This window comes from Periplaneta americana, chromosome 2, assembly GCF_040183065.1.
Source record: "Periplaneta americana isolate PAMFEO1 chromosome 2, P.americana_PAMFEO1_priV1, whole genome shotgun sequence".
In the NCBI taxonomy this organism is placed as follows: domain Eukaryota; kingdom Metazoa; phylum Arthropoda; class Insecta; order Blattodea; family Blattidae; genus Periplaneta; species Periplaneta americana.
This window is the reverse complement of record NC_091118.1, coordinates 31,655,798-31,674,674: the sequence shown is the minus strand read 5'-3', so window position 1 is coordinate 31,674,674 and position 18,877 is coordinate 31,655,798. Positions and strand designations below refer to the sequence as shown.

General features: G+C 37.5%; 1 protein-coding gene across 1 annotated transcript in view; it reads right to left on the bottom strand.

The window, feature by feature from the left end:
- Positions 1 to 9,201: 9,201 nt before the first annotated feature.
- Positions 9,202 to 18,877, bottom strand: part of LOC138691832 (UDP-glucosyltransferase 2-like) — a 33,538-nt gene continuing 23,862 nt past the window's right edge. Inside the window, exons 4-5 of the mRNA XM_069814331.1 lie at positions 17,202 to 17,421; positions 9,202 to 10,492 (exon numbers count right to left, since the gene is read on the bottom strand). Of these exons, the coding sequence (XP_069670432.1) occupies positions 10,216 to 10,492; positions 17,202 to 17,421 (497 nt within the window). The 3' untranslated portion in view covers positions 9,202 to 10,215. The remainder of the gene's footprint in view (positions 10,493 to 17,201; positions 17,422 to 18,877) is intronic.

Sequence of the window (18,877 nt, the reverse complement as noted above, 5' to 3'; positions counted from 1 at the left end):
ATATAAGCTGAAACTCGCTTCAAATCGGTGACCCAACAACAGTGACGTCATGACACACTTTGAAATGAACACCCAGTATAGCTCGACCAAGTGGCATATATCACCTCTTTCGTCTGTCTCTTTCCTTTCCGCTGTAAAGCGCTCAGGCTCTCCTGAGCTCTAAAGCTCGCGCTTGCTCCTGTGGGCATCAATTGACATGACTGTGAATAAGCTCAACTGCTTGAATGAAACGCTGTCTCAAATCAGTCAAATTACGAAATTATCTGCTGTTCGCAAAATTTTTAATAAATCCTTACGCCAAAAAGTTCAAAGGAGTTAAATGAGGGGATCTAGACGGCCAGGAAGTAGGCCCACCCCTACCAATCCAATTTCCAGGGAAGGTTACATCCAAAAACGTTTTAACATTTCGATGGAAGTGTGGTGGAGCAACATGCTGCTGAAATGTTTAAACCTGGCGGAAATTGCGGAATAGCAAATTTCTCCACCATATCAAGGTATGTGACTCCCGTCATGTAGGCTCCATAAAAAAGAATGGGCCAATTACTCCATTTTTGTGCATTCCCACCAGACATTGACTTTTGTGCGAGTCCCTTTCATGTTCAATCACTCTATAGGGATTCCGAGAAACTCATATGCGGCAATTATGACGATTATCCTTCCCGCAAACGTGAAAGGTTGCTTCATCACTGAATAGCAACAAGTCGACATACCCATGGTTGGGCAACTCGTGCTCCCAAAGTGCTAAAAAACCTTGAAAGAGAGAAAGACAGACGGAGCCAGCCGCAGCAGTTACAAGTTCTTCGTAGTTTCCCTGCAAAAGCAGTTCATTGCCACTGTGTGCTCTGGCGGCTCATGCAGGTGGTCGTGTTATCTACTCCATGATTTGAATTTCAGAGTGACGCATGGTACAATAATTATAGTAATTTTAGACAGACTATACCTAAGCACACATAACAAAATTATATTATTTCCCAGCTTTGTAAATTAGTTTAGTATTGGAAACACAAACTGAATACAACCTTTTCAAGATTCAACAAACATAACTGCAACACTTATTATTTATTATTACGCTATTTGTTAATATTTCTTATTATTAGTCTTATTTGAAACATATAACGCGAGAAGTTTCAAGTCCTTATACATTAAAGAGTATTCCTCTGTTCTCAGAAAGGTAAAGTCTGTATTCGCAAATAATCACAAATTCAAGGAAGTATTTTGCACATGTCACGGCAGATGAAATAGAGTAAACTTACTTCTAGTTCTTTCTGTACATTGAGACCTTTTACACTTCTTTTTTGTATTAAACTCTGACTTAAGCATATACAGTATATATGGAACCAAGAAGTATAATTGGAAATTGTGACTTAGGCAGCATTGCGAACAGTTCGATCTTTAGTAAAACCCTAGATCATATATGTAACAGATATGTCGGGCTTATAGGCTTTGAGATTAACAAATTTTGTCAGGTTTACTACGCTGCCATCTAGTTGTTACATAAGGAGTCACGTCATAATTCTCATTTAAATTTCATTAGCGACTGTGCTGCTATCTCGTGTTCGTTTACGGAGGACGGGTGGCGATCCTGGCGGTTATTCTCTTCAAAGTGCTGCCGATTTTAACGTAGCGAGGAGTTATCTGTTACGTATATGATCTAGGGTAAAACCTTCACTTTGTTTATTTGTAACATAAAATCTGCAGTGTTTGGGAAAAGTGGCATAAGTCAGTTTCCACAAATATTTTTTATTAATTTATTGACAACTTACGGAACATCTGCTCGCTTGGAAAAAGAGACATAAGTATTTCTCCCAGTACAATAATTCATACAGAAGAAAATCAAATCGACATAAATCAATGTGAAGACAGTTTTTTTCCTTCTTCTGTAAAATTAACATTTTTGACTTGTGCCACTTTTCCCGAGCACTACAAAAATGTCGTGCGTAAGAAAGTGTAATAGAACACAATAGAAGCTTTACCTCCCTTCATAATAAAAAATCTTTCTCTTTCGACTCATCATTAAAGGGAAATGATCTGGGGATTATATTGTTTTTCACTTAAAACGAGCCGCCACTTACTGCAGACGCGAGCAAATTTGTATACAGACACTACAGTACAGAGTCCGTTCTACCTGTACCGAGGTTGTGTTCACACTTCGAGAGCACGAGTTGCCCACCCATGGATATACCTATAGGATTTTCATCCATACGCCGAATCACCTCAGGACAGAAATTAACTCCCTTGTCACAATCATCTGTTTTGAGTTGATGAAGGAGCTGGAGTTGTAAGCACGCATACGGAATCTTGTGAACTGTTGAACGAGGCATCTGCAGTTCCCTACTAGCCTGCCTAATGGATTTACGTGGGCTTCTAGCAAATGATTCACGCACCTGATCCACAGTCATTTCGGCCACATACTTTTTTAGAATGTTTCCCTGTCTTTGAAATCAAGCTTCCATTATCTCGTAGAGTTCTATCCCACTCGTAAATGCAGTTGCGTGTAGGAGGATCCACATTCCATTCCCTTGGTATGCGCCGCTGAACACGCTGGCATCTTTTACAAGCAATCACGCTACAGCATTGATAGCTGCAGACGGTTAGCCGTATTGCAGTGGCGGCTTCTCGGTTGTACGAGAAATTACGTAACTCGTTAGTGGAATTCAGCAATAATTGTTTAATGAAGCATACAATATCCACACATGTATTTAAATAAGCACATTCTATATAATTAGTAAGTACTAAGCCTTTTCGTTTATAATGAAAATAAGTTAAAAAAATGTGTATCCTCTGAAATAATTGTGTTCAACTTTTATGCAAAGGGAAAATAAAAAGATAAAGAAACATAATAATCATGAAATAAATCTGCAAGAATTGTAGACGTATTTTAGTATTTAGTATTTAGTATTTATTTATTTAACCTGGTAGAGATAAGGCCGTCAGGCCTTCTCTGCCCCTCTACCAGGAGATTCCAACTACAATATCAACAATAAAATTACAATTAGTATTAAATTTACAATTACAATTACAAATAATATTACAATTAGTATTAAATTTACAATTACAATAAAATCAAAGTACGAAAAGATTACCTGAATAATTAAAGCTAGATAATTTATCATAGTGAAACAAAGAATATTTTATAATTACTGAATTACAAATTAAATCTAGAATAACAAAATTGTATAGTGATGAAATTACTGAATATTGAAATATTTTGTGGTAGATTAAAGAAACTATTTACAAGTAATCAATTACTGACCAAGTGCCTAGTAAGTTTTCGTTTGAATTCAATTTTATTTCGATAGTCCCTGATGCTAGCAGGTAGCGAATTCCAGAGTCTTGGCAGGGCTATTGTGAAAGAAGATGAGTATGAGGAGGTGCGATGGGATGGTATTGTTAGTATTGTTTCATGACGAGAGCGTGTGTTCAGATTATGGTGGGAAGAAAGGTAAGTGAAGCGAGACGACAGGTACGAAGGAATAGAAGAGTTCAAGAGTTTAAATTTATTCAAAATTAAAACATATGAGTAGAAGAGTGTTACACAGATGAAGTGAGAGTACAAATATAAAATAGTGGGATATACGACCTGGAAGGTGTTGTGTTCTAGCGGAAGCCTTCCAAGTTACTACGCACTGATACTCTCATTCGCGGGAATATCTTAATTTACAGTTAGACGCTGAAATGTTGAAATGTTTATCATTATTGTGTTTTCGAGGAAAGTGAAATTTTTGGCGGTAGCTTTTTTCTTTAATATACATTGTTATTAATCAAGGTTCGAAATATATAAATATAATCTTAAAGAGAAATAATCTAGGTAATACAGCAATGTATGTTTAATTCACTTCGTTTTAAATTAGCTTACGTTTTGAGGTTATGACTTACAATATCAGTGTGTCACATATATGAATACTAGCACTATCAGCATTCCAGCTTTATAATCTGGTTTTCTGTTTCGTTACTAGTGTTGGCACCTGTTGGAGGAGGACAAACCTTACCTTCAAGCAAACTTATAAAACAATGGAATGAAAATGCAATGTAAGGAAACCATAAATAAGTGCAAGAAAAAACGTGAGAGACATTTCATCTAGATTAAATATTGCTCGTCTAATGAAAATGCTGAAGGCTTGTTCTTAGCTTTCCTTAGTAGAGATAATTTTGACTATGCAATTTTGTTAATCTTGTAATATTTGTTAATAGAATTTAGTATTCCATATTCTGGAAAAGGAACTAAGGAAGAGACTAGTGAAGTGCTATGTATGGAGTGTGGTATTGTATGGGGCAGAAACATGGACATTACGACTAAGCGAATAGAAGCATTTGAAATGTGGATATGGAGGAGAATGGAACTTGCGAAGTTGACAGACAGAATGAGAAGTGGAGCTGTGTTGGAAAGAGTTGTGAAGAAAGAAGGATGCTGAAACTGATCAGGAAGAGGAAGAGGAAAAGGAATTTGTTTTGTTACTGGCTGAGAAGAAACTGCCAACTGAAAGATGCACTGAAAGGAAGGGTGAACGAGAGAAGAGTTCGGGGTAGAAGAAGATATCAGATGAAAAACAACTTTAAGATATATTGATTTTGTGAGGAAACAAAGAGGGCAGAAAGTAGGAAATACTGGAGAAAGCTGGGTTTGCAGTGAAAGACCTGCCCTTGGGTACACACTGTATTTCAAATGCTGTATAGTTATGTGTTTTTATTTTCTATTTTCACTGTATAATAATTATGATGTCCACTCAAATTGACAATGAAATGCTGAAACTAATACATATAACATGTAAATAGCAATTTTTACAATTCATTATGCTGTGTTGTGATACACAATATGTTCCTCAAATTATCAAAGGAGAAAAACTTCCGATTGTGTGCCAACAATGTCTTGAACGTGGAAAAATTAGTTTCCACGTCTGTCGATGTAAAAGGAACATAATAATTTAAATAATCAGTACCACTTAATTTTCTAATCGACTCATAGAGTCATTCAACCTAAGAGCCAACTGGCTAGTCTCTGATATTGAGACAACTCATCCTGCCTAAGGTTTTCCGTGGTTTTCCTAAGGCGCTAAGACAAATGTCGGGATGAGCCCTATAAGAAATGGGCCACGGACCTATATCCCCTTCCCCATATATATTCCCCTCTAATATGAACGACGTATGCCCTAGTTCAGAACCTATAAATTGTCTTTTAAATTTACGCGGTCACTCAATTAGTCGCAATTTGAAAGGACAGGGACCTCTCAAATTACAGATTTAGATTTCACTGCGCTTCTTCCGACGGCCTTCACATGCTTTGTCATCGAACAACAGATGACAGCGTCTCGTCATTCTAACGGCAAACACCAGCCATCTCCTCCTCGCCCCGTTGCGTGATCACTTGATCAAATCTCAGTCCCCCTCGCGTATGTGGTACCTAAGAGGTTACGTCCAATTTCGGCTTCCCCTTCAAAATTTTCTAGAGCTCCTTCAGTGAAGCAGCGTAACCCGGAGTGAGACTAGTGGCCAACAGGCTTGGAACTCACATACTTAGTTTTGTACAGCCCCCAACCCCTTGCAAGGACGCGTTTTGCGTACCTTTTAAATTTGTCCTCCCAATTCTCTTTCGATTTTTCGATTTTAATTTTTGCTAGTGTCAACAATAATAATTGTGCGTAGAGTGCTATATCCAGAATTATGTAACACGTCTTCACTTTTTTGAAAGACTAGGTTTCCTATATTTTCATTCGTATATTTAAGATTAATCGCAATGCTCTTTATTAACAGTAATCTCACTAGAGGTTTTGATTTATTTAGAGAAAATCAAAACTTGAGTGGGATTTAATTGACTATTACACGATTAGAAGAAAGTATATAAAGATTATAAGTAACGTAGTACTCCAATACAATAAAATATTAATTGACTTACGAAAATGCAACTGTCTCCAAATGTATTATTGTACCATCTCAACATTACAAATATTACGCTAGATGCATGCTAGGTGGCAGTGGTGTGTTATGATCGTTGGTTAGGTTATGATTATGTGATGTTATCAGGTGTGCCAACTATGGAATCTTCATTGAACTCTGTAGACGGTTACTAGTCAAGAAGGCTTTGTTGATTCAAATTCATTTTTATTAAAACAGTTGCATTCCACTTCGATTATCCGGATCCCAGTAATCAACGTCACTTTACAGATGATTTTCAATAAATCTTAGTATTAAACAATCTCTGATACGTGACTATCCATAATATCATATAGCAGAAGCTATAACATAACCTAAATAATATAAACAAGTGTTAGAAAAGTTTTAATTAGGGATGATGAAATAAACAAGAATAGTTTTAATTAACGATGATGACATAAACAATAAACATGACTAATTAAAAAAAAAACAATTATTGAAAGTACAATTTTCAAATTTGAATGTTTTAGTGGTTGGTGTTAGTGTTTTATATTAGACGTGTGCGTAAAAGAAGTGGAACTCGTTGATGTAAATGGTGTATTCCTCAACTTATTCAGGATTTTCGAATGGTGCTGTTCATTTATTTGTAAATAGGATTTCAGGGAAGATGCATAGGTATGACCAGTGTTCTTTATTAATTCTTGTTCTTGAATGCCAATGCGAGTCATATTTGAAACTGCTGTGCATCGACTGGAGTGGTTTGTAATTTTCTGTTTTTTTTTTTTTTTGTTTTGTTTTTTTTTTTCGTTTTTTTGTTTGTTTGTTTGTTTTTTTTTTTTGACGTCCAGACCAATGCAGTTTGAAATGTTGGCAAACAAAGAAACAAATGCTAGGGTAGTGATAAAATTAAACAAATGCTAGGGACGCGATAAAATTGTGCGATAAGCAGCCATGATTGGTTGAAATACGTTCTTTCGCACCGTTTTATCGGTCAAAAGTAGTATGACGTAATAAAAGTGTAATAGTCATTGATATTTTGTGAGTTAATTTGAAGCTAGACCTTTCCAGAGCTGCGATGGATACGGGTAAAAAACCAAAATTAGAATCAATATGTGTCAGCTGCTCCTTAATGCACTGTTCATTGAACAGATTTAGATTGTTTTATTGCAACCGAATTATCAAAAAAGAAATGTATGATTTCCTTTACTTCATTAAAATTACTAGAATAATAAGTACAGGCTTTCATCCAGGAACCCATCGAATGTAGGGGGCTGGAGAGAGGAGAATATCCGTACACTGCTTCTTGAATTCATGGACACTGACAGGAACTTCTACAAAAATTTTTCTAACATTTGCAATCATATTGTTAACATGAGGAAACTGTGTTCTGATTTCCTCTGCAATTCCATGGCAACTATGTGAAAGATAGGTTATGTATACCATATTTTTATAAATATCTCTTAAGTACTTTGCCGCCTTAACCATATAAGGTGTTGCATCTGTGACAAATAGGAGTATATTTTCATATTAGAGATTGTCTGGCCACAGTATTTTCAAGGCTTTATTAAAAACTTCACTGATTGTCTAATAATTCACTGCTTCCAATGATTCGCTTGTCAGAATGTATGGTTTTCCAGGCTTATCAATACACATAGTACCAACGATCACGAGTACCATGGCGTCCTGATGAATCAGTCGTTTCGTGAATCGAAACCGACAGTTTTTTATATTGTAGATCCATCTTATTGTGTTAATTGTGCCATCATATTTTTTTAATTATATCTGAAACTAGAAGTAGCCAACTGGTCCCTTTGCATATGCGTGAGGGTAGTCATATTAAAGAATTTCTGCGATCACGAAAATGACAAGCAATTCACAACATTTATATTTTGAAATAATAAATCCAAGTGACAGAAACCGACACACCAAATGTGCTTTCAGTGAGTGAAAAATGTTTGCATTGCTTGGGCCAAGAACACTTTATTCTTGTTTATAAAGTTTGAAGTTGTGAACTGAAAGCTAAGAACTTTTACCTACAGGTAAGATTTTGTTACCACATGAACTCCGTCAGTGGATTCTTAGTGTAAAGGAGTGCATGACGTCGCTCGGGAGAGGGCGAAAGTAAGTCCATCCTTTCCCCAAGCTAAAGAATGAATGAGGAAGAATAATTCACATAGGGTGTTCTGTACTCTACCACGCGCTCTCCTTTCGCGTCCTGACCATTCTTTGGACAACCAGCTATGACGCACAGAAGGCTTGTTTTGTGACTGGCACTCCACAGATTCGACGGACAGGGTATAGTGGTGGCATGGGTGCTAATAACTCAATCGAGTCACTGCAGACTACCCCTTATCTCCACATTCCTCGGCATAGACTGTTATGTTTAAGACCTATAAGAGTAAAAAAGAAGGCAAGCATTGCTAAGTGACAGATTGTATAAGCAGGCATCATAGTTTTCGACCCTCGCTGGTCGCCGAAAATCTGCCACTGATTCACAGTGCCTTACTGTGTACTGTATTTGTTTCTAAAGCGGTGTAAGCGAAAGTGACATAGTTGGGGTATTTTCTTTCCTTTTTCCTTCCCCCTTATGCTCAGGCCTGGTATAGTGGCTCAAGATTTTAAGTTTTTTCATCACTTTAACTTTTTCACCAATATATTAAAGTACGTGTATTACATAAGTTTTGGATGTAATTTAACCCCTTCAGACCTGAATTTATATGAAACAAAATTGAAAAAAAAAAAAAAAAAAAACTGATCACACGATCATTCTGGGGTTCCAAAATTCCCAAATCAAGTCTTCACAGAAAATCAAAATTTTGAGACAATTTTTACCCCTGGGGCTCCAAAATTTTAAATTTTATTTTTAATTCAGGTATAGAAATGTTTCAAAAATAATATTCTCCACTTATTTTTCAAAATATTTAAAAGTATCGAAGGCATTCCAAAAAAGAAAAAAAAAGAAACAATGTACACTATAATGTACATCAGGCCTAAAGGGGTTAACAGAGAATATCAGAAAATATTCAACAAAAGAATATATAGCTGATCTGCAAAGCGACATTTTTTTCCCGTTGTTTGGTATGATAAGTTTTATTACAAATATCCCAAAAGATGTTGCCAATTTATCGCGGGCTGACCGCATTTTTATGGATATATGGCAATGAATTTATCAGCCCTCAATCATAACTCCAAAGCTACACTCGCTGCCACAACAGTGTCCACATTCCTCTCAAACTTTGAGCTGCTTCCTTTTTCCTCGGTTAAAAAAATATATTAAAATATGAAGTAGAATTATACACTTCATAATTGGAGAGTGTACCTTTTGTTATTGCGGTCATAGCAAGAATAATGTTGAAAGTTGTATTTCTTTCGTTAGTCGTTGTAATTTATTCAAATGTGTTTAATAGTAATATACGTTACAAGAGCGGTATGTTGACGTTTTCATGGCCGAGAAAAAGATTGAAAAAGCGAAACGTAGTTGAGCTTTTTTAATTTCCGAGAACATGAAAACAAACATACCGCTCGTGTATCGTACATTATTTTGTGCGAAGATCGTTTATTACATACCTGAAAGAGGAATTTCTAATTAGTTGCAATGAAATCTCCATCTTAGTTTCTGTTTAATGACGGCAACTTCGGAAAACCAAAATATCTTTCTTCAACATTGTTGCTATAAAATGTTTTCTGTGTTTACTATACTCCAGCAGGCCGTGATATACTTCTGTCTTTTTTTTTCACCCAGTCTATAAGTGCGAACTTAAAACAAACGGTAAGGTTATGTAATGATTTATTTTTCATTTTAATATTTTAACAATATTATTTATATAACATATTGCAGTAATAACATCCGCATCTGGAATCTTGAATTTTTCACTGCTTCCTTAATGTTACTTGTATCAGGAATGCAATAACTTTCGTGGAGTAGTAGGCTTTACTTAATTTTTGCAAATATTTAAAAAACAATAATTAACATTGCAATTTAGGTGAAATTGCAGTGGTAAGTTTCCAGTTTATAATTATTACTATGTTAAACGTCCCTAAAAATAATATGTTAAAAGCCTAAAGCAGTAAAATGAATGTCGCGCTTAAGCGGTAAGAAGAGGGAAATGGTTATGAGTGTTACGTTGGGAATACTGAATATGGAATTTCACACTTACCGCGTATTGGTTCTGTGAGGAAAACAAGCAAATACGCACGATCTCGCACAAATTAATGTTTCGTCCTCAAAATGATAATTCCATAGCCGTCCTTCTATGTAAAAATTTGCTGAAAAGAAAAGAGCGCCGGCTGGTGAACGAAATATCTATAATATTACATTACTTTGACAAGTGAATGCTGTGCTGATTTTTAGTATGCAGTATGTGACACATTACCTGTCACCAGTTTGAGCATTATTTTAAAGCTGTAGATTATAATAAATCCCAAGGCAATTATAAGGGCGATAATCAGAAGTATGACGTCCAGTAGCAGATATTGGTACCAAGTCAGATCAAGTGCTGCAGATCGCAGATGTGGCGCTCCACGATGTCTGATGACGTACTCTGTCCAGTAGATGGCAGTGTCCAGCGCCGATTGCGGACGATCTCTGAACAGCTGTGACAGACGCTTGGCGTTTGTACGGTAACTGAAACAAGAGATTGTCTGGAGAACATTGTGCTTTGACTATTAATGAAAATAATAGCTATAACAGGATATGTAAATAGTGTAAGTTCTGTCTGTTGACTCGGAACAAAGCAGGTAATCTTCTACACGTACACTGGCGTTCAAAGATATCTGTTTTACGATATTGTGATCGTGTAAGCCTGGGCTGGCAATTGGCTTCCCGTATGAGCTTTTTACCCGTAAGGGCAAATGAAAACAGATTTGTTCCCTTGCGGAAAGGACTGCTACCCCTCTCTTAGGCACGTAACACACTTGCAGAGTTTTCGCCAGCGAGAAATGTGTTGCGAGAAAGAGGCGAATAGCCTCCTCCACACACTTGGCGAGTTCTCGCTATCACAGATCACATCTCGCTATGATCATCTAGGCACTGCCTTCATGCAGAAAGCAGTTTTCTGATTATAGTAATGACTCGTTGGGGGAAATATGATAGGTTATGTATTTACGTATATTGTCGTACTTAAATATATAACCTGTGAGTATATTGTATTTTACAACTTACGTACGAACGCTATGTTGAATCTGAGTATTCAGGTGATGAGGAAATGGAGTTACATGAACATATTTTGTTAATGAAATGAAAAAGTAGGCCTAAAATTAAAGCCAGAAATATCTGAAAATCACATTGTATCTTTCGAAAAAAAGGCGAGTTTTGGACACTGGTTTCGATTTGAATGATGATACGTTTAGGCGTTATTTCAGGTTCAATGGACCACAGTTTTTTTCCATTCATGATATGATAAAGGATTCTCTGCTATGTTGTGATTAAAATTATGTAAACTGTTACGATATATATAGATGCATTATTTCAAATGTTTAATCAATACTATTAAATCCCATCAAAATAAAATATAGCCCTATTTATTTTCAGATAATCTCCAGATTTCTTCTTTAAGTTTCGTGTTTTATAGTTTTCATCCCGTGTATCATATAAATAGGCCTACGGGTGACATCGTACAAGTTCGATAAGTTTCTGGCTGCAATTATCAGCCATCTTTCCTCATTTTCAAATAAAAGCAATACAATTCATCGCCACCTGTGATGTCTTTTTCTACATTCAATCGTCATAAAGAGTATAAATGTCAAACATCTTTGATAAATGTGTCAAGAAAATTCGTTGCGCTACCGATTGCAGCGTGAAACTCGCGCGAGGTTTTTGCCTTGAGCGAGAATCTCTTCGAGTGTGTGGACGTCCATTTGAATCCATGTTATCAATTTTTTAATTTCCTCGCAACACATTTCTCGCTGGCGAAAACTCTGCAAGTGTGTTACGGACCTTAGGTAGCGGGGAAGGAGAGAGTAGGGAGTTCGTTTCGTACAGATCAGGAGTGAAGTACCTACTACGTATCTCCAAGGATGTCGCAAAATAAAAACCTGGAACTGAGATTAACAATGACTGGAAGTTGTTATTCTTTTTTTAAGAATCATAGTAGGGAGATGGACAGTGTCTTATTCGTAAAAACATGTCAGACGCAGAAAATATAATTTCAAGCGGCATTGTGATGTGTTTCATGCTGAAGAATATAAAGATATCGTTGGTGATGAAAGGTTGAATTTACGCACTGTAATGAGGGCGTAAGGCTAAGTGGTATTATTTCAATTTGTATTAAATGTGTTTAACAATCTAAAGTTCGATCCAGAAGCATAATATGGAGAGCAAAAATAATGAAGACAAATTAAGAGCAAGTGTGACGGATTGTACTTCGTAGGTTAAGAGCTGTAGAGAGGCTTGCTGTACCAAAATCCATTACACCATCCATTGAAAATATTATTAAAAGACAGAGGAAAAAAGAAATCTAAGACCTTTGTAAATCTGTTTTTTTTTTTGGCAATAAGATATATTTATTATTACTATATTTTGTATTCTGATTTTCTAAAATGTTGTCGTGTATGAAATTTATGTATTCGTTTCTGTTGCGTTAATTATTTTCGCTATAATGTGCTTCTTTACTACGTATAGGCCTACATATGTTGTTTATAAAGTTTCAGATTTACAAACTGTGATGTTGTTTTCTTTGACAAGAAATTTAACGTAAAAGCTGTGATATTGTGTACTAAAATTTTATTATTATTATTATTATTATTATTATTATTATTATTATTATTATTATTATTATTATTATTATTATTTGAGAAAGGAACAGAGATTAAGAGTGTTTGAGAATAAGGTTCTTAGGAAAATATTTGGGGCTAAGAGGGATGAAGTTACAAGAGAATGGAGAAAGTTACACAACACAGAACTGCACGCATTGTATTCTTCACCTGACATAATTAGGAACATTAAATCCAGACGTTTGAGATGGGCAGGGCATGTAGCACGTATGGGCGAATCCAGAAATGCATATAGAGTGTTAGTTGGGAGGCCGGGGGGGGAAAGACCTTTAGGGAGTCCGAGACGTAGATGGGAAGATAATGTTAAAATGGATTTGAGGGAGGTGGGATATGATGATAGAGAATTGATTAATCTTGCTCAGGATAGGGACCAATGGCGGGCTTATGTGAGGGCGGCAATGAACCTTCCGGGTTCCTTAAAAGCCAGTATATAAGTATTATGGTTATTATTTATTTATTTATTCATTTATTCATTTATTTATTTTATTGCTAGTAAGTTTGAAATGAATACAAGTTAATACAATGTAAGCTAAACTAGCCCACTCCTGAATGAGTAAGTCTCGTGCTCAGGAGGGGATTCTAATACAGACAAATATAAAATTAAAATTGAGAGAGAATACAGATTAAAAAGCGTTAATATGTTCAAACCGAAACTATAAATCCATTACAATTTTTTTTTATTAATTTGGAGAGGATTCGTGGTTAAAATAATATTGGAATAAAATTTGTTTAAAAATGAAACGGACACAAGCATGATGAACACGCTGAAACTCCAATGAAAATTCAACACTAAAGTTACTGTACAAAACGTCGCAATAGTCAAGATAAGGCATCACCAGGGTCTGTATCAAGATCTGTTTCAGTTAAGAATGAAATTAGTTTTTCAGTCTTTCCATTGAATGCGAGATTGAGAAAATTTCTTACGACATATTTTACCTGCGCATTCCAGCTGAGATTCGAGTCGAAATGGTAGTACTGAATGGTATTATAGTGCGGTATTGTTTAAAATCACTGGCAAAAGTGTATTAATGCTGATGGAGGATAGTAATCACGGGGTTTGGAATTTAACGGGTTACCTCAGCTCCTTGTTTATGCAGATGATGTGACTATGTTAGGAGATAATTCACAAACTATTCGGGAAAACACGGGAATTTTACTTGAAGCAAGTAAAGATATAGGTTTGGAAGTAAATCCCAAAAAGACAAAGTAAATGTTTATGTCTCGTATACGAAGTGAAAATATATAAATTGGAAATTTATCCTTGTTGGTTATACTCTCGTTCATCTTCCCTGTTTTTGGGGAGTGGCTTTGTTTTTTCTTCAATTGGAGATGCCACATGTGTCTTTCCGCCAGAGAGCTCAGTGCTCTCCGCTCAGTGTTTTCTGCAGATGTTCGCTAGATCTCTCTTCGCAAGATGTCTCAGTAATCCCACCGTCAGATGTCGCCACCTGTCGCGCATTTCTGCTTGGAATGTACTGTTCGTGTTCGCTAGATGTCTCTATGGAGACCGTTGGGCTGTTGTCTTTGTCGCGGTTATTTAGTCTTTGTATCCTTCATTTTCTTCTATACTTGTTTTTTTTTTTTTAAAGATGGGACATGACAGTTAAGCGGCCGAGCTTGAAACTACAGTACCATATTGCCAACATGGACTACCATGCTGCCAGCTGATGGAAGCTAGCAATTGTCGTTAAGATGGCTGACGTTAAAACATTAATTGACAATTGACGCGAAGGTAAGAAAACAATACAAAAATGGACAGAGAATCAAAGACGAAACGTACCAATGCTAACATTGTGTGCACAATAAATGTTTCCAAGAGAGCTATTAAACACTCGCCATGTAGGACCTGTAAGTTTGGCAACTCAACCGTTGTTACCATAGCAACAGGCCTACCACGCTATGTGATATTCAGTTGTTTTTCCGATCGCAACGCTCCTGCCATATCCCATCTTTAAAAAAAAAACAAGTATAGAATGCCCTCTGCCTCTCCCGGATGCTTTTTGTTTCCTTCACTTCCTTTGTATAGGCTGTCCTGTTTATTAGTTGATCTAATATTATTCTAAATGTACTTACAGAGTTGAGGATGTCTTGCTTGTACCGGTTCTTCTATATGGTTGTGAAACTTGAGCTCTCATTTTGAGAGAGGAACAGAGGTTAAGGGTGTTTGAGAGTAAAGCCTAGTTCAGACGGTGCGTGTTTCTGTGATGGATTCCAAGGTGGCTGCGCGGATGGTTATCCTGCGTGCTCACTGGCTGGCTCCCGTGTTGCCTACGGTGATGGTAGTTGTTCACACGGAGCTGGCTCTTTTCACAGTTCAAATTGGAAAATCATGTTGCCAACACTCACGCTCAAAAAGAAACTAAACCGTGAGTGGAAAACAACTAAAGTCCTACATTAACAGTAGTAAATGTCGTAATAAAGTAATTATACCATAAGTGCAAAACAGGTAAAGTCCGATATTTAATGGTTGTTTCTTAGAAACAGCACGATAATCCTCCTCCACAAGAAAGGCACAAAAGATGACCTAAACAACTATAGGCCAATAAGTCTCATGTCAAACTTATACAAGCTGTTTTCGAAAATAATTACTAGAAGGTTAACGAAAATCCTGGATGAAAATCAACCTATCGAACAAGCGGGGTTCCGCTCAGGGTACAGCACTGCAGACCATCTCCAAACCGTAAGCCAGATCATGGAAAAGGCTGAAGAATTTCATTTAACCGTATACCTGGCGTTTGTAGATTATAGCAAAGCTTTCGATTCGGTTGAACACTCGAGTGTAATGCAAGCACTACATACGCAGAGAGTCGACAACAAATACATCACGATACTAAATAAACTGTATAATCAAAGCTGTGCCAAAGTGAAAACCGAGATCGAAGGACGACCATTCAGGCTGAAAAGAGGAGTGCGACAAGGAGACCCAATTTCCTCAAAACTATTCACAAGTGTATTAGAAAACATTTTTCGCAAACTGAACTGGAACAGAAATTGTGGAATAAACATCAACGGCAGCAGACTAAATAATCTAAGGTTTGCTGATGACGTCTTATTGTTCGCCAAATCACCCAGAGAACTGCAGTCAATGCTCCAAGATTTATGCGACACCAGCAGATCAGCAGGCCTCCTGATGAATATGACTGAGACACAAGTAATGTCGAACGGGCCGGAGTCACCCATAATAATTGATGGTGCAGAACTACAATACGTATCCGAATACGTATACCTAGGACAGCTAGTCTCCTTCCGCCAGAAGACAGAGAAGGAAATAAAACGAAGGATTTCTCTTGTGTGGAAGGCATTCTGGAGTCTCAAGTTCATCGTACTGGAGGGAACACTCAGCAAAAAACTCAGAGTAGAAATATTGGAGACCTGCGTAACTCCTGTACTGTTATATGGGTGCCAGACGTGGTCTCTTACTGCCAAACTTCGTAACAGTCTCCAAATGTGCCAAAGAAAGATGCTGAGAAAGATACTAGGTTTATCACTGAGGGACAGAGTTCCAAACGAAGTGCTACAAAAGATGGCAGCAATTGACGATCCAGCACTGCAAGCCACCAACACCAAATGGAAGTGGGGAGGCCATGTTGCACGACTTAGAGACGAAAGATGGACGCAGAAAGTCACACTATGGGATCCCCGCATTGGCAAGAGATCACGCGGAAGACCAAGCCGAAGATGGGCCGACCTCTTCAGTGAATGAGTAGGAAGCCATTGGTCAAGCAGAGCAAGACATAGGGAAGACTGGAAAAACATAAGAAGACAAGTGAACAGCGACTAAAACCAGTGCGACAGAAACAAGCGAACAATACCAAAGTGTGCAGAATGTGAACCAAGTGAACAATTCCACTCTTACGCGGAGTAGCTCACCGCGTGAGACAAATAGAGCTCTCCCTCTATACGAGGAGGCCTTTGTCCTTAACGGGACATTTTTAGGCTAATCATTTCATTTCATGTCATTTCTTAGAAACTAAAGAATATAGAAAAAACAGGTTTAGTTGGAAAACAACGAACATGGCGACATGGTTTCAGTGGTGATATTATATGATCATCTTTGGTTTCCAGCCTGCAAACCATCAGAAAAATAGCAAGGAAGCTACCCTCGAAATCCAGCAAGCTAGCCATCCACGGAGCCACCAGAACGCATTGCTTAATTTTTTTTATGGAAAAACCTGTTTTGACTACGCTTTTAAATTATAAAAAAGATTATTAAGTGTAATTTTTATTCATTTTACACCAAAATTATTTAATTTTAGCACAACTGCGCTATCAAACTGAAAACAATCACGATTTGTAGAACATGGAACAAGGGTGGCCATATCATGTGCACATGTTCCTGATATGGCCACTAGGTAGACATTTGGAATTTGGGACTTTTTGGGCAATTAAAACTATTTTTATGGGGAAAGGAAATTGTTTTAAGAAAGTCCTTTAGACTGAGAACGAGTAAGAAAAAAGTGGTTTACATTTTTTTTTCAAAATGGCGGCTAGAAAAATTCTCAAACCTTAGCATGGCCATATCAGGGACACCTACCTTAATATAATTTCGATGACCAACTCACCTAGCATCATGCAGCACTTTGTTCAGAGCCTTGAGGACGTTTTCTGTTGTGATGGAGTCGTAATCCAGCTGTACAGCCACTCCTCTGGACACGCAGTACTTGACGTTGAGTGGCTGGTCAGCCATGATGGGTATGCCTATCATGGGTACGCCGAAGTAAATAGCTTCTTGAGTTCCCAGATTCCCTCCATGAGTTATGAAGACTCGTACGTTGGGATGCTCTGAAAGCGAAGAACAATCTGTTGATGCATAACCAAGTTAAATATTCAAATTTATTCTCAGATAAGGAACTTCATGAGAGTACCATATTAATACAGGGACACCATTTTATTTTTACTAACATTTTTAATTTTAACCTGGCTATACCTTTGGATTAATGATTCAGACCTGGAAACACAGTTTGCTACCTCCTTCCACGACTGGAGTTCGACGGTACTGGCGTAAAATACAAACAAATCACTTCACTAGGTATTGGAGGGAAGAAAAGTAGTTCATCCATTTACGTAAAGTAGGAAATATCGCGATTTTGAGTTTGATAATTTTCATTAGGTTTTGTTTAATCAAAATACAGTACAGTATTAACAATGAGTGTTTTTACTCACGAACTGAGTTATCCATGCGAACGTATTCATTATGCAGTGTATACAGAGTGTTTAAAAAATACGGGGCATAATTTCAGGTATGTAATTCCCACATGCAGACAATCAAAATAGTTCATTACAACATGTGTCCGGAAATGCTTTATTTCCGAGTTATAGCCTTCACAATATTGAAATTCACCGGAACGTTTTTCTTTCCGCAGGTCGTTGCCGTCAAAGGAGACATTAAGAGGGCACTCTGACAGTTGATTCCGAGGCGAAGGTTACATTCAGTGTTGTGTAGGCGTTAGACTGTGCGACATGTATTCAAATCAAGAGCTGGCAGAGATACACTTCATGTACGGTAAGGCGGACGGCAATGCTGCGCTGGCTCGTCGTTTGTACCAGGAGAGGTACCCACAGCGACAATGTCCAGATCGGAACACATTTGTACGTCTCCATTACCGTCTGTACGAGTATGGAAAATTTAACTCTCCTGGTTTGGGAAGGGGACGACCAAGATCTACAACTCCAGAAGTACAGGAGGAGATTCTAGAGGCTGTGAACATGACTCCTTCTATCAGCACACGAAGGGTAGCGTTGCAAGTCATTGTTCCTCATACGACTGTCTGGAGACTGTAGAAAGAGTATCAATTGTATCCTTATCATTTGCAACGTGTACAGGCCCTGTCACCAGCAGATTACCCTGCACGAGTTAGGTTCTGTCAGTGGTTCTTGCAGCAGTGTGGTATAAACCCGAACTTTCCTGCCTTAGTATTATTTACAGATGAAGCACAGTTCACACGAGATGGCATAACAAATTTCCACAATCAGCATGTATGGGCGTATGAAAACTCACGTGCAACTGTTCCATCTCATCACCAGGTGCGGTTCTCCCTCAACATGTGGGCCGGTATCATTGGTGATCGATTAGTTGGACCCCATGTGCTTGTAAACAGACTTACGGGGCAGGCGTACACAAACTTCCTGGAAAACACCATACCTCATGTTTTAGAAGGCACTCCACTGATCAATCGTCAACACATTCACTTCTTGCATGATGGCGCTCCTGCACACTTCAGTCGTACGGCTGGCTCGC